This window comes from Eschscholzia californica, unplaced genomic scaffold (genome assembly GCF_041429995.1).
Source record: "Eschscholzia californica isolate CP2 unplaced genomic scaffold, dmEscCali1.0.p SCAF_1, whole genome shotgun sequence".
NCBI classification, from domain to species: domain Eukaryota; kingdom Viridiplantae; phylum Streptophyta; class Magnoliopsida; order Ranunculales; family Papaveraceae; genus Eschscholzia; species Eschscholzia californica.
This window is the reverse complement of record NW_028238198.1, coordinates 30,345,426-30,359,540: the sequence shown is the minus strand read 5'-3', so window position 1 is coordinate 30,359,540 and position 14,115 is coordinate 30,345,426. Positions and strand designations below refer to the sequence as shown.

General features: G+C 35.2%; 2 protein-coding genes across 2 annotated transcripts; both read right to left on the bottom strand.

The window, feature by feature from the left end:
* Positions 1–1,080: 1,080 nt before the first annotated feature.
* Positions 1,081–6,715, bottom strand: ABA1 (zeaxanthin epoxidase (ZEP) (ABA1)). The gene is made up of 16 exons (XM_086652398.1): positions 5,536–6,715; positions 4,990–5,152; positions 4,704–4,778; positions 4,471–4,571; positions 4,262–4,377; positions 3,914–4,125; positions 3,669–3,760; positions 3,387–3,501; positions 3,197–3,300; positions 2,983–3,028; positions 2,809–2,873; positions 2,617–2,706; positions 2,486–2,540; positions 1,697–1,785; positions 1,524–1,611; positions 1,081–1,312 (listed from the first exon to the last, which is right to left on the bottom strand). The coding sequence occupies exons 1-16, from the start codon at positions 6,051–6,053 to the stop codon at positions 1,232–1,234; spliced, it is 2,010 nt and encodes a 669-aa protein (XP_086508524.1). The 5' UTR covers positions 6,054–6,715; the 3' UTR covers positions 1,081–1,231.
* A 4,381-nt stretch (positions 6,716–11,096) lies between these two features.
* LOC147565941 (uncharacterized) lies at positions 11,097–11,771 on the bottom strand. Its single transcript, XM_086653050.1, has one exon. It carries the CDS (start codon positions 11,769–11,771, stop codon positions 11,097–11,099), a length of 675 nt encoding a protein of 224 aa, XP_086509176.1.
* Positions 11,772–14,115: the final 2,344 nt, after the last annotated feature.

The following is a 14,115-nucleotide window of genomic DNA, read 5'->3' as shown; positions in this document are numbered from 1 at the left end:
TGTTAAGAGTCTTCCACCATTCCCAAAGTAGGTAAGAGTATCTAAACCATAAATTGTTTGCTTTATTGAAAGGTTTGTCACTGGATATGTCCCTAATTGTTGCAGATATGTGTCTCCAGTGATCCTAATCAAGTCTTTGAAGCATAAGCATTCTCCAAATAAGTGTTCTGCTGATACTAGTTCACTGGTTTGACATAGTCGACAAGTCTGAGGTACCAATGTTTGTCAAAGTTGCATTTTCATTGTGTACCATCTTCCAAATGAATAATTGAACTTTAGGAGACATGGTATTTTTCTGCCAAAAAAGTTTCCAATGAAATTCATGGTATGAAGCTAGGAAGAGTTTTTATCTGCTTGTAGTAGGACTTGGTGGAGAAATTCCCGTGCTCTGTGGGTAACCATCGTAACTTGTCATGACTTGTTCTTTGGTGAAGCCTGATATCCAAAATAGCCTGAATTGATTCCTGATTTGAAGAGGCACTCTAAAGCTAAAAAAAAAATTTACTTCAGAATGTGTCTTTTCAAGTTTCATAAATAAATATTTTTCTATACAGATTTTAGTAGATTGTAAAAGCTATGTCGAAAATCCTTTGCTGTCTTGAATGTGTTCTAGTGCTCTTTATCTGAAATCTTCACAAATTACTTTGTATAATTTCACAAAAACTTGTCATATACCTTCAAGTACTCTCGACCGAGAAGGAGCAAATAACGCTTTAAGGAAAGTGTACTTAGTACAAGTTTCAAGCCTCTAATCCATCTCTCTTGACTTGTATCCGAAGATAATCTTTCTAGCATAATCTATTATGCAAATTCACGTAATTTTACTGATTCCACGAGCGGAGGAGTATTATGACCCTGAAAACTTCGGTTTTGACCTCGGTTACAGTTTTTTTTCCTTGCCTATAAGGCTATAAGTCCCTAGTCCAAAAAGATTATGACTTATGGTCATTTTTTTCTTGGAGCAGGAGTAACTGCCACTTTTGTGACACAATGGATTTTTGATCCATTTTTTCATAATTAATAATCTACAATGATTATAAATATAGTAATTAAAAAGTTAGGTTACAACTCTGTACTCAATTTCTTTTTCTAAATTGCTTTCTTTCAATACACATATAAATACAACAATATTGTACAGAAGAAAAGAAAACCAAAATCAGCTTTCTAATTTACATTTTACTCCTCCCATTTTTCACTATTCAACTAATAGAAGAAAACCCACAATAACTTGTTAAGCAACTCGTAGGACTGGAGTTCCTTTCTTCTCTGTGATATTTGAAGGAGACTTCAGTACCTTTACCCGAAATGAAACCTGCAAGAAACGTCGAAATTTACTCGTTTAGACCTTCAAGTATTGAACAACCAAGAAAAATGTATTATTTGTCGGAAAAATCACAACGAAAAGCTATAGAATTGATGTTATTTCTGCAATATGTTCTAAGATATGCATTTGGATTCGTTAATAGAAATTTTTTCGTAATCGGTATCCATTCCTATGGAATAAATCAAAGTTATTTTCTCACCTTATTGTCAGAACCGAATTCAATCATGTCGGATGGACGAAAACGAGAAGGAAAGTTTGGAGGGACCCGATAGCGTCTTCCCTCAATACTGCATTGGATTAAGAAAGTCAAAATGTACCTTCAATATTTTCATGATGAGCGGGAAATTTTTATCTTGCTTCGATTTAACTTACTCGGTGATCCATGTGCCATGTTCACTACTCAGATCGGTGACATAAAAAAATCCATCTTTGCAACTAATACGCGCATGTGTTTCTGATATCTGAGATTACGAAGGGTTAATCAATCGACCAAGTAATAGCATTAATATTCTACATTGCCTAGGCATTAGAATATAGAGTAAATTCGTCTTGGGCATTCCTTTATAAACCTGTTTTGCAAGGAGAGTTGGGTCGAATGGGTTATAACATGGTACGAGAGCAGTGTCTCGGATGAGTCGATACTTACTTCAGGCCTGTGTGGAGGGGAAAGAACAAGTAACACCAGCCTTAGCATTGAGGGGAGGTATTAACATTATCCCACATAGCCTGGGCATTAGAATGTATAATAGAAAACTCTTAGCCAATACTTTCTCCATAAGCCGGTTTTCAAGTGGAGTTAGGTCCAATGGGATGAAACATGGTATGAGAGCTAGTGTCTTAGGGATGGGTTAGGACTTCATAACTTTACCCCTGCTCGGAGCGGGGGATATCATGTGAGTCCAGCCCTAGTATTGAGAAGAAGTATTAGCATCGTCCCACACTACTGGGTATTAGAATGTATAGTAGAAAAGTCTTGGGCAATACTCTCCTTAAGCCGGTTTCCAAGAAGAGTTAAGCCGAATGGGCTTTAACACAAAGAGTTCCACAATAAGCAACAAATTAGAGGGAAACAGGGAATTCAGAGGTCTTCACCAAATAGGTAGTGGATTTGTTAGTCAAGACAACATAGGAAAACAACCATCAACTCAAGAACCCACTAACCTGAGGTGAAGGTATGACGATTGACGATCCTGAAGGGTTGGCTTGTGAAGAGCTTCTGCATAAACAATTTACGCACTGTAAGAAAAAGCTTCTCAGATGTTGTTAACCATGAAAATGATTTTCTCGCGTACCCAATGACGATGGGCTTATTTTCATCTACACTCAAACGAATTGGTTGAAAGGAATCGTTATTTTGATTTCCCGAAGGAAAAAGAAACCACCTACAGAAAAAATAAGATGTATATAATAAGCTTTACTCGATAGAGATATGAAATAAACATGAGAATTAGGAGAATAGAACTGAATAAACACAGAATACGTACTCTCCATTAATGGCGCGCTCTAATGCATCATCATCTTCAAACCACTTCCTTAGTTGATCATTCGCCTTTTAATGAAGAAGATCCCAAGGTTAGCTTCTAACCAACTTAAAATTTTCATTTATTACAGTGTCGAAAACAACAAAAATTTTGAATTATAAATCATCAAAAACATACTTTATCTGAGAGTCGGCAGCTTAATGACCTTCCTTCAAGTTTTCCACTGTGACCGGGAATTAAACTTATATAAGTGCATATAAATTTTTAACTATCAAAATAAAAAATCACAAACTAATAATTAAGTTTAAAATACATCGAATTTCTTTTTTCAATTTAAGCACCTCAAATAAGAACTACGTTTAAGAGAAAGTCGATATTCAGAATTTTTTACCTGTTACCTCCTAGGACCCAACTTAGCATTTGAGGCATTCCGAGATCAATGAAAAATCTCCCACCAACTCTTCCTGGGTGCGGTATTCGTAACTTTGTTAAAAACTGCAAAAGGAGTTCAAACAATCATGATGAAAACACAAACTCCGCTGAGTAAACATAGATCTTTATAAAAGCAACGGTATTCATACCGAAAGTGGTCCAAGCCCTACACCCAAATACGGTTTATAAGTGCTCGCCATAATTGCAGCCATTCTTGCCAATCCATATATAATGGCAACACGCAATCTTCTCTCTTTTTCATAACTGAAACGAAAATAATATTAGAAATTTTGGGACATTTCTGAAAACCATAATCCAATATATATATGGGGATCATTGGTTTCAGGTAGAGGTTACCAATTGCACATTTGGGCCAAAAAATGGCCCGCAGCGGGCCTACAGATGCCCGTGTTGGAAGGCTAAAATATTACCGTTTTAAAGCAGATGTGACATCAACCGAAGCTCCAGATTTTACACTTCCACTCCAAGCTTTCTCGAGCTCCAAAGCGAGTTGATAACTATCCTACAAGAAAATTCTAATAAGCAAAGTTAAGAATCACTTGACGACGATACCAGAAAGAAACAAAAATCTTAGTACATAAAACCGAGTATGAATTTGGCAGATCCGGTAGTAAAAACAAGATGCTTAATTCATTAAGTGCTTAGCGAAGAATACCTCAATAGCCATGCAACCACCTTGGCCCAAATTTGGCTGCATAGCATGAACGGAATCTCCAAGCAAGGTTACACGACCCTTTCCCCACGAAAAGATAGGTATTCTATCGTATATGTCACGTCGAAGAATGGAACTCTCCTCCGTGGCATTCAACAAGTCAACCACATTATCACACCAACTCCCGAATATTTGAAACAATCTTTCCTTTTTGCCTGCCAAAAGAATTCAATTCACAACTTTAAAAACTGACCAACAATTATGTTTCATAATGTCGACTTCGTGAAATTCATGAAGGAATTTATTTTCATGTTAATCTAAATGTTCTTAAAACATATGAAGATAATCTACCATTTGGAGCATCAACACCACCAGGTTCTTCTTTATGAAATCCATACCACTGCATCTTTCCACCACCCACATCCGAAGAAACAAAGTATTGTTTGTGACCCAAAAATACTCGGTACCTAAAGAAAAGAAACAAAGCATACGCAAAATATGAAATCAGAGGAATTTAACATATAAATAGGGCATCCATTGGGAGCAGAAGAAAAACACACCCAACGCTTTCGATATCAGGAGGAGTAAAATCAGCGATTCCAGTATAACAAGTGTAACCCGAGTATGACGCATCCTTGGGCCCAAACAAATTCTTCCTCACCTATTCATAACATAAAACAATTTTCTCGATTTTACAATACATAGAAAACTGAGGAGGTTTCATGCCAACATAGGACGGTTGATGATCACTGTCATAGTTAAAATAAAAAGGAAGAATGCAAGAAAATAGTACCTTAGACCATATTCCATCAGCTCCAACTAGAAGGTCGCCTTCAAACCGCTTTCCGTTCTCAAGTATTACAGTAACCTAAGCATCAAGAAAATATGTATGATCACAATTTCGATATGAAGCACAAGAGTACAAAAATCAAATTCTTACAGCATGATTTTGAATAGTTGAGACCTAGAAGCAAAGAAAATAACTTAGCAGGCCAATTCTATAATTGAAATTCTATTTCGAAGTATGAGAAGAAAAAACTTCTTCCGGCTAAAGAATAGGGTTGAAATCTTGATGCTACCTTATTTCCATCATCTTCAAAATCAACAACATTACTATCATTACTAATAACATCTTCCCCAACTGCCTTAGCCAAAATTTGTTGAAGGGTCATTCGGCTAATAACCCTTGTGACAGGAAGCCCCCGTTCGACTGCAGGTGTGAATGTATCAAACTTGATGTACCTGATAATCCATATCAATCAAAACATCTCATCTCATCAAAATCGAACCCCATTCAATTTCGATTCTGGAAGAAACTAGTACAAGGAACTCGTATTCAAAAACATAATATTCGAAAAGCATTAAAAAATTGCCATATCTTCATTAGATGAACAAGCTCAACCTTAGATCTGGATTGAATTACTGTTCTTACTTAGAAATCAACTCATAAAAGTCACTCATCTAATGAAACCCTATCAAGTGATCATGCCAATAGAATAGATTCAACTCATATAATAAATGAAATCAAGTATTAATAACCCAAAGAATAGTTATTATAAATGAAATCCTAAAAACCCAATAAAAAGAAAACCAAAAGGAAAACAAAGATTAGAAGAAAATTATACCAAGCACCAGAGATGCCATCAACTAATCCATTAATCCTATCACCAGTAATACAACCAGCTTTGAGAATTTCTTCAGCTACCTCCAAATCAATAGCTTCTAATGCAGCTAAAGCATTACTCTGTATCTGAATTGGTCCTCTGTATTGACCCTCACCTCTTATAGCACTAATATCCCTCTCAAATACCAAAACATCAAACCCTTTTCTCTTAGCAGCCAAAGCAAAAACCAACCCACCAATTCCACCACCAGCAATCAAAACCCTAAGTTTCTTTGGATCCCCACTTCCACTTTTGGGGGAAGAATCAATTTCTTGAGTAGTTGGTATTGATGTAGTTGCAGAAATTTTAACTTGTTTTCTCTTTCTATGCTCAAAGGGTTTGGTTCTAAATGAAGTATTGTAATGAAGAGAAGGTAAAATTGCTTCATAGTAGTCTTTGGAAGTTGAAATTGGAAGATGGGTTCTTGAGAACAGAGCTATTGAAGGGTTTAAAGCACTATAAAATATAGTTGAAGCCATTTTTGTGTTTTACTTCACTGTACTTTTTAATAACTGAAATTGAGCTCAAATACTAGGTAGATTTCAGTGATGAGCTGAAGAAGAAAATTAGAGTAGCTTCTTTAATTGGGTTTCAACAAAATTGGAAGTCTAGAGAGTAGAGAGATAGAAATTTGAGTTAGAGTGAGTGGATGGTGGAGGTGGGGTCTGATGGAATTAGAGCCAGTCTCTATGATTTTGTTTAAATTTTAATTCAATTTGTTGTACTTCACATAATCACATGTGGGTTGTGGCAGCCCTTTGTTTGCAGAAAGAAAAGATCCAAAGCTAGTGGTCAAGTTTTCTTCAACCTTCAAACTCAAAATCTTATTCCTATTAAGATTTAAACTTCAAGAGGAATAAGTAATAAATGATTCTTTTTTTTTTTTTTTTTTTGTTGAAAAGTAATAAATGATTCACTATGAAAAAAAACCAAAGCAACTTGAAGTCGGCCAAAAGTTGACTTTGATATTTCATTGTATATAGATGGACTTTCTCACTCTAAATTACAGCCTATTTCAATATGCTTAATCATTCTTGATTTTTTCTCAAAAAAAGGTCACTCTTGATTCATCAAACTCACCTATTTTCGAAGAAAATTGTATTTCTATAAATATTGGATATTAATTCTTAGTGGTATTATCATTTTTTTTAGTACTTTAGAGTTTCACCATTTAAAAGACGTTATTAAAAAAAGGAAAATTGAGTTGAAGATCCTAGTTTTAAATTTTTTCAAATTAAAGACAAACTATATTGTTTTTTGTTAACAACCTTAATATTTTATTTTTTTAATTAAAAACGTAAATATTTGTATCTTGTTTGGTTGATAACTTAATATTTGTTGTAAATATGTTGCGATGTGTTGTTAAGCTATCGCAAGTTATCGCAAAACTGTTGCGAATTAAATATATATATCTTTGAAGACTCAAAAAAAATAACTGATCTTTTTAATTAAAACAAAAAAATTTATACGAGCTTTGACCAAATTTCCCTTACAAAGAATGTTTACATCTTTTTTAATGTGCTATATGGACAAAAAACATTAACTTAAGTTGTGACTTGGTGACACACTTTATCTCAAAACAACAGAATTTAAAATTTCGAAATTTGTCTTTAAGTAAAGAGTTTGAAAGTTATAAATTAAGTTAATTTTTTTTTTACACAACTTGTATTTTCCTATTCCTTTACAAAGAACGCCTATTTCATTATTAAGAAAACAAAAGTGTGTGATTACGTTATGAAAATTATTTGTTAGATTCAAAATAAATAATAAATTTTTTGAGAAAGCTAAAATTATGGGTCCGTGGGTATATAGACCAAAATAATATTCAAAAAAGGTTTATGATCCAATCTTCCCAAAACATGGATATTTAGTCTTTTTACATTATGGACATAATAACCCATTCTTTATGAGAAAACTATCGTCCATGTCCCTCCTACAAAAATCACGGGATTTTTAATTTTCCAGGGTGAATTTGGAATGTTTCTAATGTGGGCGTGATTTAGGGGATTTAAAGCAACTAACTATAAATCCGAAATTGATTTTTATCTATCTTCTAACCGTTTTGGAAAGCAAATCTATTTCCAAAATCAATTCAAAACAAAAATCGTAACCAAATCAATTTTCTCTCTCTTTACAGATTTGGAAACCAAATCAATTTTCTCTCTCTTACTATGTAAATTTTTTTCGATTCAAAACAATTTTCTCTCACTTAACTTTCAGATTTGGAAATAGTATATTTTCTATGATCAATTTAGCGTGATTTGGAGGTTAATATACAAAACATATAAATATCATTTTCTCTCACTTAACTTTCAGTTTTGGAAATAGTATATTTTTCTGAGAACATTAAAGCAACATATGTTTTCGTTTTTACTCATACATAAATACACATAGAATACAAATTATGAAACAAATACGTAAATTATGTATTATTTATGACGAGGAAACCATCATTTGTCAAATATACAACATAATTTATCAAATGTATGTGGGTCTTGTTCAATAAATTACACATAATTTCTTTTACATTACATATAATTCCTTTACATTCTGTTACAAAAAAAAGTACAAAATCTTCTTTGGTTCAAAAATGGTGCCCGTCCATGTACTCTCCATTAGTTTCGTTGACTCACTTTGATTTGATGATTCTCTTTGAAATTTCATCTGGTATATCAAATCTACACACATAAATACACATACATTAAAGAAAAAAAAATCATATTTTGTATTATAAACTACATGTACAATTTCGTAAATTATATATAATGTTTGTCAAATTTTGGCAACATTTGAAGGTTTTGAGTAGTTTGGTAAACTTATCAAGGCTACTGTTTTTGGTGAAAAGTACACGTAATGGTAAATAAATAATACATAATTTATGAGCACTTATACGTAAATTATATACATAATGGTAAGAACATGAAGATATACGCAAATTATATATACTTTATTGCAAAGTACACGAGATTTGATAGTAAAGCGAAGTATTTTTACTAATGAAATGAGTACTGTTTTGGTGTTAAAGCACGGGTAATGTTCTGTAAATTACCCATAATTTACTATAGATTGTGGTAATTTACGATACAGTACATGTACTGTAAATTCTGTTATGAGTAACCGTACGAAAGAACAAATGTTTTATAAATCCGTATGGATTGAAAACCAGATCTGAACAAAAAAAATGAGAATATCATTAAGCTTAAACTACAAATCTAAAGATATCTGCTATGATGATTGATTGCAATAATGTCAAACTCTAGTTGAAGGATTAAACATCAAGATCAAAAACATAAATGAAATTTTAAGAGAGAGAAAGAAAATAAACATCAAACATTCGATTGATAATTGATAATCTGATCTCACGAAATATCAGAAACAACAGAAGATTAAACATAGATCTAAAGAAATATGATATTATCACTGGATGCAAACATAACATACTAACTCTGAAGGAATCATTGAATAAGGAATAAACATAAAGATCTTAAACAGTTATGAAAATTTTAGGGTTTTAGTTATAAATCATTGAATAAGGAATAAACATAAAGATCTTAAACAGTTATGAAAATTTTAGAGAGAGAAAATAAACATCATACATTCGAAATTAATGAATTAGTAAACAGATCTATAGATATGTAGCATAAATCTGATACGTTTTATAATAGAGCGAAATAATTAGGGTTTTAGTTATAAGAAGAAATATTAGATATTAACAATGGTGTTTATAAAGATTTCGAAAGTATTAAACCTGATAATGATGAATTTGGACAGCAATATAATGTAGAAGAAGAAGATTTTCTGAGTTTAATGGAGGTTTGTCAACTAAATCGGTTTTAGAGTGATCAAATAAAGAGTTTCCGTTACTGAAAATAATGAAGATATCCTTACTTTGAATAGAAACATGATTGGAGAGAAATGTGGGAGATAATAATGAAGATATCCTTACTTTGAATAGAAACATGATTGGAGAGAAATATGGGACATAAATATGGAAAAAGATATGCATAGATTTCAAATATAAATTAGTTATAAAATATGGAAAGGTTAGATTAGGGATTATGAAATAATATTTATTCTAGAGATTTGTGTTTTCTCTCTAGATGAGACCAAATGGACTAGATATCCATTTATATTATTTTTTTGGTTTTAAAACCCTTTATAGAATTAGAGAGGATTATATCTACTATTAGGACCGGTTTTTTGGACTATAAACCTAAAAATTCTAAAATTATTCATCAGTAAGAAAAATTGAAATATATGCAATTACCTATAGAAACCAATACGCTTGGAAAAGTAAATAAATAGAGTACAGTATATTTACAAGGTGGGGCGGTGGTCCTAATCAATGTGTTTGGTGTCTTGTTGGTATCAACACAAATCCAATCTACCTCTCTCTCTCTCTCACTAACAAAACAGGTGTCTTAACACCAGCCCGTCTTAAGATTCCTATGATGAGGTGGATCCCATCCTGGGCTGTGCCCAAAGATATGGACTATATACAGCTATTGCCAACATGATACCTTTAAAGGCGCGCACCGTTATAGATAGACTGTCCACACCAAATATAAGAGTTCTTTTAAGGTGGCATGGACCAACAAAAATCTTATATGGACTGAATTTTAAAGGGACACAAATTGCTAGAGAGTTTAGATAAACAAAACAAAATTAGAGGGCAACTTTTGTGTTTTGGAAGCATCCGACTTTGAAATAATCTCTTAGAGCAACTCCAATGTATAAGGGGCTGGGGCTTCCAATTTGAATTTGGGAGCCCCAGCCCCTTGCCTCCAACCCGGGAGCCCCGGGGCAGCCCAGGTGGGGCTGGGAGCCCCATGCCCCCGGGCTCCCAAATGGGAGCCGCGAGCTGGGGGCTTCCAGCCCCCAAAATATGGTCGTTGGGAGCTCCAACGGCCATATTTGGGGTGGATCCCCTAAAAAGGGGATCTACCCCACTTTATTTTAATTTTTTTTAAACTAATTTTTTTTAATCTTCTTATTATTTTAAATACTTCATTTTTAAGTATTTTTCTCTAATTTTTAATTTTTTTGTTTTTTTTGTGTTTATCTTTTTGAAATTATCTTTCTTGAATAATATCACATTTTAATTCATAGTCGAAATCTAATAATTTATAGTCGAAATTTAAAATCAAAATTTCGCACACGTACTTCACACACGTATATTATTTTGATTTGGGAGCCCAACATTGGAATTGAGCAAAGCCCCGAGGCTCCCAAAATTCAAGGGCTCCCAAAATTGGGAGCCCGAGCCCCCACATTGGAGTTGCCCTTAAGCCTCTCTTTATCTCATTGAAGGTAATGGGGATGTGTTCAACAACAACAAAAAAAGGTAATGGGGATGCTAATAAAATTTCCCACTAAAGTTATTTTTAGGCCACCAAAAGTTTGGGTAGAAACAAGGTAGCCCAAGGCCAGGCTCATAATTTTGTTGCATAGATGATAGATCTACTTTTTTTTTTGTTGAAGGGAAAAACCAACCAAGCAAAAACAAGCAAAACAAAAACAAACTACAGCTTCAGTTCTGACAACATCCTCTCCTTCGAGTTCCACGTACGTTTGACCTCATATTTCCTCCCCCACTTTGCTAAAGCATCCGCTAGAGTATTGATCGATCTCGGGCCGAAGTGAAATTGTATTTGATCAAAGCTAGTGCGCAGAGCTCTAATGTCTTCCATGTGATTTAATGATTGCCAGTTGATACCATTTCTCTTATCCTGAAGGTGATTAATCGAGTTGCTGTTATCACTTTCAATCATAAGATGAGAAATTTTGAGCTCAGACGCCCATTGAACTGCTCTCAAGATTGCCAAACATTCGCATTCTTCCGCAGTTTGGCCCCTAATGGTGTCCGCCTTAGCTATTATAAAGTCTCCGTGCTCATCGTGAGTAATGCAACCAATGCCGGCTGGGGCAGAGTAATTACTGAAGGAGGCATCGACGTTAATTTTGAGGAATGGTTGAGGCGGAGGCTGCCATGTTGGAGAAGGGGCAATGCGCTTGGGAGTCTTTTCATCATGGATGCTTGTTGTGTAACTTTGAATCATCCTAATGATCTGCATGGGCAAGAGTTCTTTCTTTCCAAAGCACTTCTCACATCTAGCTTTCCAAATAAACCACATTATTTTGGCCAAAAAGGCCATATACGTTTCATCCAGAGTATGCCAGTACATAATCCACTCCATCACCGTGGAAAAGTTGTTGGTTCTGATATTAAAGTGTAGCCAAATAGCTCGAGCAAAATTGCAATGAAGGAGAACATGTGACAAAGTTTCACGATCCTCGCAGAAAACACATTGATAAGTGTTGCCAATGTATTTGCCAATTTTGTCTTTAACAGGGAGACTGTTAGTGCAGCACTTCCAGAGGAATAGTTTAATCCTCGGGATGATTTGAATATTCCAAATAAAATGCCAGTTAATAATATCATAGCCCAGATTATCGTTCCTCGAATACCTATACATAGATTTAATAGTGAAATTGCCCGATTTGGTCAGTGTCCATATCATTGAGTCACCCGCCGACGGGTGTATGTTGATACTTAGGATAGCTTTGCTAACCTCATCGTTAAAGTAAATGTGTAGCAGATCCGTGTTCCAGGTATTGTTCGAGATTAAACGATCCACCGTATTGAAGGGACAATTATTAAAATTATGGATCGGCGGTTTATGGTTAGGGATCCAGAAGTCATCCCAAATATTAATATTAGTGCTCTTTTTACATCCCAAAAGATAAGGTTGTTTATTTTGCCAAGAGGAACTGCCAGAGATTTCAAGACCCATGAATGGTTTTGTTTAGGCTGAGTAGGTTTAGCTGATTTCGGGAAGTATTTGGCTTTGAGAAGTTAAGCCCAGGGGGCATCAGAGAATTTAAGAAGACGCCAACTAAGTTTACACAGAAAAGCTTCGTTATCAATGAGAGGGTTTCGAAGACCCAGTCCTCCTAACTTACGCGGACGACAAATAAAAGCCCAGTTGATGGTGTGAATGGATTTATTTTTTCCCCACTAGAAGGATCGTTGGATGGTCTCGATGCGGTTGCTAATGCCCTTCGGAATGGCAAAGCATTGCATCTGGTATCGGAGAACCGTCGCGGTAATAGTCGAGATGACTACTGTACGGCCAGCTTGAGAGAGAAGATTAGACTGCCACTTGGAAAGTTTATTCTGAATTTGGTCTATCAGCGACTCAAATGCTTGTTTTTTCTGGGCTCCAATGAAAAGTTTTGTGCCCAAATACTTGTCAAGGGAAGAAGCTTGGTGCACTTTGAGGGATTTGATGATTAAACGTTTGAACTTGGGGTGAGTGTTTTTGGAGAAGAAAATGGTGGATTTGTTATAGTTTATGATTTGGCCCGATTCAGACCCAAACAATGTGAGAATGTTGATGAGATTGGTGATGTTATCAAGCGTGTTTCGACCGAAGATGATACAGTCATCGGCAAACAGCAAGTGGTTTATGGAGAAAGAAGAGCGAGGAATGGAGAAGCCTGTGAACTCGTGAGGACTATCAGGGGAATCAAGCAAACGACTCAGACCTTCCATGGCCAAAGAGAAAAGGAAAGGAGATAGAGGATCTCCTTGTCTTAAACCTCTGGACACATTAAATGAAGGACCTGGCCTACCATTAATAAACACAGCCATCGAAGAAGAAGAGATACATGTATGAATCAACTTAATCCAATGACAGTCATAACCCAGACTAACCATGATGTTTTCGAGGTAAGGCCACTCAACCCGGTCAAAAGCTTTCGACATATCTAGTTTCAGACCAAAAAAAACTTTTTGAGCCACGCTTATTTTTGAAGGAGTGAGATATTTCCTGACTAATAATGATATTGTCAGTAATTTGACGACCCGGGACATAAGCTGCTTGGAAAGGCGAAATGATATCCGGCAGAGTGGTTTTAAGACGATTAGCCAGAATTTTGGTGATAATTTTGTACGTGGTGTTAAGAAGGCTAATAGGTCTGAAATCTGAGGTGGATTGTGGGGACTTGGATTTAGGAATAAGACAAATATGAGTGTGATTAGTGGAGGGAGGAAGAAGGGATGATTGAAAAAAGGTACTCACCATCTGCATTATGTCCGATTTCACCGTATCCCAGTTAGATTGGTAAAAGAACGGGGGATAGCCGTCCGGCCCGGGGGCTGCCTCTGGTTTAAGGGAGAAAGTAGCCTTACGAATTTCATCTTCATTGGGAGCAGCGAGGAGTATAGTATTTTGAGAATCAGAAATCTGGGTTTTGAATAGGTTTTTTATGATGCCCCGGGAGGTCGGGGAAGTGGAAGAGGAGATATTACGTAAGTTGGTGGAGAAAATTTGGGTGATTTCAGAGGTGTCAGAGTACCAAGAATCATCATCTCTTTTGATCGACGAGATGTGGTTTTTCCGATTTCTGATAATTGCCTTGGCATGAAAGAATTTAGTATTCCTGTCACCCAGCTGAACATGAGCAACCCTGGATTTTTCCTTCCATATACTTTCTTGAAGATTATAAACCTCTTCCAACTGGGAAGTGAGATGAAGC

Bases quoted from the DNA above. Each gene is read 5' to 3' on its own strand.
- ABA1 (XM_086652398.1), bottom strand. From the start codon at position 6,053: ATGGCTTCAACTATATTTTATAGTGCTTTAAACCCTTCAATAGCTCTG. The intron at 4,126-4,261 runs GTAGATTATCTT...TTCTTTTGGCAG, and splicing joins TGGTGTTGATGCTCCAAATG to GCAAAAAGGAAAGATTGTTT. The intron at 3,301-3,386 runs GTATGAATACCG...CTCCTTTTGCAG, and splicing joins TAGGGCTTGGACCACTTTCG to TTTTTAACAAAGTTACGAAT.
- LOC147565941 (XM_086653050.1), bottom strand. From the start codon at position 11,771: ATGGAGTGGATTATGTACTGGCATACTCTGGATGAAACGTATATGGCC.